Genomic DNA, 6505 nt, shown 5'->3' on the forward strand with positions numbered 1-6505 from the left:
CGGGTTCTAATGCAATTCCCGTATATAAATGTCTTAGAAGCTGAAACACAATTAAAAACAGCCCTTCATTTAAATTATCGTCTGTTTTTTTCAACTGTTTGAAAGTTGTCGTTAAACGTCCTACTTTCTTGACATTCCCATTATCTTCAGAGTTACAACGCTAATGATCCAGTGTTTGGTCGAAGCCCGCTACATGTATTAAAACACATTATTAAAGCATCACAGTCACGTAACAGACTTATGTACAGACATAAAGGACAGCCGTTTCCATCTGGATAACTGAAACAATCACCAATATTATAGGAACTTATGTACACTGATAACAGGATTGGTCCAACGTCCGTCCTAGTCTACCCTTGCCGGCGTGCTTGAAATATACGAACCTGGTGAAGACCTGTTTCTCCTCTTGATTTTCTCTTGTTGTGCATGAGCACAGTGTCTAGCCTCCTTCGTTCAGTGTGGGCACATAGCTAACTGTGCCGAGGAGGTAGGAGTAAAAGAATACATTGGATAAGGAGCCATGATTGGTCCCAAGATCGGTCGACTACCATCGGCGGCGACGGAACTTAGATGTGCTGGAGGCGGAACTCCGGGAAGGAATGTCGCTGCGGACACCGGCAGCCCGAAACCGAAGTTGGGTAGGAGAGGTCTAGCAGACATCCGGAGCTTCTCCAGCTCAGCTTCCTTAAGTCTCTTTTCTTTGGCTCTCCTGTTCTGGAACCAGATCTTCACTTGAGTTTCCGTAAGATTCAAGGAGCTCGAGAACTCTGCGCGTTCAGCGATAGACAGGTACTGTTTAGTCCGAAATTTTCTCTCCAGGGCCAAGAGTTGCTGGGTGGTGAACGGAGTCCTAGGCTTACGGTTACTCTTATGCTTTCGTAGCTGGCATTTAACAGTTGGTAGCTTAGGAGGTTCTCCGGACTCTAAAATAAAACAATAATAACATATAGCTTAGGAGGTTCTCCAGACTCTAAAATAAAACAACAATAATACATAGCTTAGGAGATTCTCCGCACTCTACAATAAAACAATAACACACAGCTTAGAAGGTTCTCCGGACTCTACAATAAAACAATAACATATAGCTTAGAAGGTTCTCCGGACTCTACAATAAAACAACAATAATACATAGCTTAGGAGATTCTCCGCACTCTACAATGAAACAATAACACACAGCTTAGAAGGTTCTCCGGACTCTACAATAACACACAACTTAGAAGGTTCTCCGGACTCTACAATAAAACAATAACACACAGTTTAGAAGGTTCTCCGGACTCTACAATAAAACAATAACACACAGCTTAGAGGGTTCTCCGGACTCTACAATAAAACAACAACAATACCTGGTTTACTCGAGGGCTGTCTGCGATAGCATTCACTAATTTACCAGTGATGGACTAGATGGAAGGCAGCTAGTCATCACCATCTCATGGACTAGTCTTTACTGACGAATAGTGGGACTAACCTTCGCATTATTCGCTCCCATGGTTGAAAGGACAGGCTAGTTCGGTGATGGGATTAGACGAATTCCAGAGCCACCAAACCATGCCAGGCCTAAAGCAGTCGGCAGGAATATGTTGAACAACCAATAGTGTGAATTTGCCTATAAGCCTTCTGGTGGTGATTTCCTTTCGGAAAATATTTTTTCCGCATATAATATAAATAACCCACTATTTAAATAAATAATAATAAAAATACTACGAGTAAAAAACTATAAACTAATTCAAGTAACATAATTCAAAAAGTTTTCGTATTATTAACTACACAACGACATTCTAAACATCAAAGTTAACTGATTCCCTTGATGAAGCTGATAAACTGTAGAAGAAAAATTGGATTGGTTTATTAGTCATGTGTTATTCTCCTGTACACATTCTATTTGTTGACCTACCAGAACACTTTCACAGATTAAACAAACATATAATGTTTGGCTGTAGTATAAAAGAACCCTATTGTTATCTGTAAACCGTTAGAATCATGTTACTACATAAAATAAATGTGTATCATACAGGTGGTTAGAATCATGTTACTACATAAAATAAATGTGTATCATACAGGTGGTTAGAATCATGTTACTACATAAAATACATGTGTATCATACAGGTGGTTAGAATCGTGTTACTACATAAAATACATGTGTATCATACAGGTGGTTAGAATCATGTTACTACATAAAATACATGTGTATCATACAGGTGGTTAGAATCGTGTTACTACATAAAATACATGTGTATCATACAGGTGGTTAGAATCGTGTTACTACATAAAATACATGTGTATCATACATGTGTATCATAAATAAGTGTATTTATAAGATTGCTACATAACATAATAAGTGCGTGTTTGTAGGATTACTACATAACACAATAAGTGTGTTTAGGATCACTCCATGACGTATAGGGTTACAACACAATATTCCCGAACCGTATATCACGTGCTAGGCTCATGTTAAGGATTGCTGTATAAGGTGTATGTAATTAGAATTAATTCATCAAATCTTTAATGAGTACAACCTACCTGTCTAAAAGTTTTAAATGACTCTTTTAGACTCACACGTTGAGGACTATTACGGATACGCCTATTTGTATTTCAGTTAGTAAGTTATCTAAAAAGTACCCTTTGACATTTGTTACGATTTATCACGTTTAACATTTTAGCAACAAACGTTATTAACTACAAGTAACATGAGTACATACCGCCAAAGGCTCTAACTGTACGAAAACAAAGTTTTTGTGTAATATTATTTCTTTGTAAACCTAAAGAGAAAACTTTTCTCTAATGTTAAAAGTAGGAAATAAAAATTAACAACCCACGATTTCGAAATACCGTGTAATAGTAGAAAATGGTTATATTTCAACCAAATGTTCCCCCAAAACTCTCGTTAGTTCTTTCACTACCATAGTCATTATTTCAATGTCGATGATAAACAAACAAAAAATCAAGGAATCCATCTTAATTGAACAAAACAACCCTACTCTAAACCAACACCCCGGGGTGCCTAGATACCTCTTCTAAGTTTCACAACAGTTCCAGTCATGTGACTTCTTTGTTCAATACTGTATGTATATATCCATGTCAGTGTAAATTACTTGTACCTGATGATGACAAAACCTTGTCGAAACGTTGTACATTTGCTGTTATGTTAAACTTATATTAAAGTTTTTCTTCATTACCCATTCAAGCCATCTGCAGCTATGGCCTACTTTACATATTACTTTTATGCCTATTCTAACCAGTTTGTCAACAAGAATATGCTGGTATTGTAGGCATTTTATGGATCTAAGGTTACTGCCAATATTTTATTCTGACATGCTTTAACCCTCTGACTACTATACACTCATTAAACTCCATTCTGTGAATGTCATGAGATTTTACTGAGTTACATTCAGAATTTAATAAAAAATGTTAATGTATGTTAATGAGGTTAGCATTAGTGTGAATGTTATTATTCAAAGTTTTATATTAATTATGTTTTAATTCCTTTATTTCAAAAGAAGCTTTTAAAAAACATAAACTTTAGATTTGTTGTCATGTTATGGAAGAGCATTCAAAAATCATAATTATAGGTCTATATTACTTGAATTATAATCCATCTGCAGTATATGAGTATGTCTGGACTCAAAACTATGTATACAAGGTTATTTACCCATCACTTGTTTCAAATTCCTTCAGATCAGTTCAGAAGCCACACCCACCTTCTGTACTAGACTTGAGATTTACAAGCAAAATCTATTTATTTTATGTACATACTTATAACGATTAGAAATTACTCATTTTAAACTACAGTCTCCCAATGGTTATTTTAAAACTGCCATGAAGTATTAATTACCAAGTTTGTCTAACTTTGGGTAGTATTGTTTGCTGCTTTTTTCCTAACTAGCAATTAGTGTTGTTTCTCACCTAGATACGTATTACTTATATAGACGGTTAAATTGTATTTAGATTTTACTTTTATATTTTAGTTAATTATGTATAATATATTTTTTACAATACATATTGGAAGGGTTTAATATTTTTTTAATATAAACAAAATCTTGCCTCGGTTCACGAGGCTTATATTAGTACACAAGTGCAAGAACATTTTGCCAAAGGCTAAAGTATCTCTGCTGATGATACTGTAATATGGCACATGTTGACATGAATAATAAACAGTAAAATACAAGAAAATAAAACATTAAAAGTTAACTAAAAGTGAAAAGATAAAGATGTGAATTACAAATATAGCCCAAAGAAAATATTTTAAGGTTATTCCACGAAGAGTTTAAAGATATTTGCATGTTTGTGTGTTTTTTAATTTTAAACATTTCATTGTACTGTATGTTTATGATGATAGCTACACTTAGTGGTATGGTGGATAAATATATACATTTATCTTTAAAAAAAAAAACCTTCTGACGTTCGTTTAGGAGGCTCCAAAGGTTATGGAAATGAAATTTGAAAACTGTAAGATAAAAAATAGTATTTTTATACCTAACATGAAAATAACCTTGCAGATGAACAATTCAGAGTCTGAGTGCAAATAACTACATTAACTAATGAATTTTTAGTAGAAATAGTAGAAACTACATACCTTTGGGAAAGTTACTGTCAAATTTCAAACAGTTTCATTCACCAATTTTATTTTTGAAATGAAATATCACAAGAGTTACCTTGCAATGTAAAGATGTGGTAACCAGAGATTTAAAGCCTTTTTGTGTATCATAAGTTCAATAGCATTGATCAGGCTTTCTCTTCATCATTGATGACCACCTAATGATGAGGGTGGCAGTGGTTCAATCTGAAAGGCAAGCTTTCTAACTACAGCCTTCTCTAGAATATTGTCAATAATGTTTTGTAGGATGGTAATTTAATAGATGAGAATGATACTTCATGAGTTAGGGTGGGGATTTAATAAAGACATTAACTTGGGTATGATCATATTTTATCTCATTCTCTCTAACAGTACACTTGATTCTTGGGTATGTAGAGAAAAATAATCAATGTACAGTGAAATGAAAAATATGAAATAAGATTGGTAGTACCATTCTTCCCTCTGTCGTATTGAAACAAAGTTCCAAATTATTTATGTGAACAGTTTCAAAGGTTAAAACTTTTCATATCTGTTTTCTTTTATGGTTTTATTGCAGTGTGTTGTACCCAAAGAAACAGCAACCTTTGCAGCAAAAAAAGTAATAAATTACAATGTGAGCCATTAGTTGTTTCCAGCAAACATTTACACAAAACAGCATGTGAAACACAACACGAGAATTGCTGAACATGAATTTCACTTCAAGCTTATGTAATTAGATTGTTTTACCAAAGCTTTATTTGGATAAGCTGAGAAGTGTCTAATATTTACATTTTAGTAACTTCTGTTTGAAAAAACAATGATTTGTGTTACTCATTGCACTATTAAAGTGGTTTGCTATTCTTCTCTATGCTTCATTAAGTGTCACAAATTTGGGTGTCCAAAAATATATACCAGTCATTAGATTAAAGTATCCTAAACCTAATATAAATTACCTGGCTTTCTAAGTAAGCTGTAAGTAGGTTAAACTTTATTAGCCATTCAGAGTAGCCCTATGATGATAGCAGTATGAGAAACATGTGACAACCAAATAACTTAGGTTGTAAGAATGGGACAATGAGAGACTGACCTTTGTAGAGGAAAATCTGCTATTTCTGTTGGTTAAAACATGTTCTGTAGCATTGTAAAGTTGCTTACTAAAAAAACATCAAAAGGTATAGAGATATGGTTAGATTCTCTCATAGGTTTGACATATTTATAGATATCTGAAGGAGATGGGTACAAAATTTATATTGTTTGTTATTATGTATGGTTTGTGTTTCTGATTGGTGGAAACTTCTTTTAGAAGCTAGAAAATTCTTAAGTGGAGAAATTGAAACTCAGAAGTGTCATGTGTCATTTTAAAATTCTCACTCTTCTTTTAATATATATATTATTAACAAACTTAAATGTACACAGAATGAAAATTTAGTTTTAAACTATGTTTTCAAGTCAAGTTTATTTACATGTAAAATTGAGGTTTATTTGGATCATTGTTGTCACTGCTACTACCTGTAGTTTGCAGTGGCTGTCTGTATTATCTGTAGGATCATTGTTGTCACTGCTACTACCTTCAGATAATACAGACAGCCACTGTATACTACAGGTAGTAGTAATGACAACAATGATCCAACAGATAACACAGACAGCCACTGTATACTACAGGTAGTAGCAGTGACAACAATGATCCTACATATAACACAGATAGCCACTGTATACTACAGGTAGTATCAGTGACAACAATGATCCTACAGATAACACAGACAGCCACTGTATACTACAGGTAGTAGTAATGACAACAATGATCCAACAGATGACACAGACAGCCACTGTATACTACAGGTAGTATCAGTGACAAGAATGATCTTACAGATAACACAGACAGCCACTGTATACTACACCACTGTATACTACAGGTAGTAGCAGTGACAACAATGATCCCTGTCTGTATTGTCTGAA

General features: G+C 34.2%; 1 protein-coding gene across 1 annotated transcript in view; it reads right to left on the minus strand.

Moving 5' to 3' along the window:
• Positions 1-399: 399 nt before the first annotated feature.
• Positions 400-6505, minus strand: part of LOC106471135 (homeobox protein MSX-3-like) — a 16198-nt gene continuing 10092 nt past the window's right edge. The window contains exon 2 of the mRNA XM_013931722.2: positions 400-923. Within this exon, the coding sequence (XP_013787176.1) occupies positions 454-923 (470 nt within the window). The 3' untranslated portion in view covers positions 400-453. The remainder of the gene's footprint in view (positions 924-6505) is intronic.

This window comes from Limulus polyphemus, unplaced genomic scaffold, assembly GCF_000517525.1.
Source record: "Limulus polyphemus unplaced genomic scaffold, Limulus_polyphemus-2.1.2 Scaffold4427, whole genome shotgun sequence".
NCBI classification, from domain to species: Eukaryota; Metazoa; Arthropoda; class Merostomata; order Xiphosura; family Limulidae; genus Limulus; species Limulus polyphemus.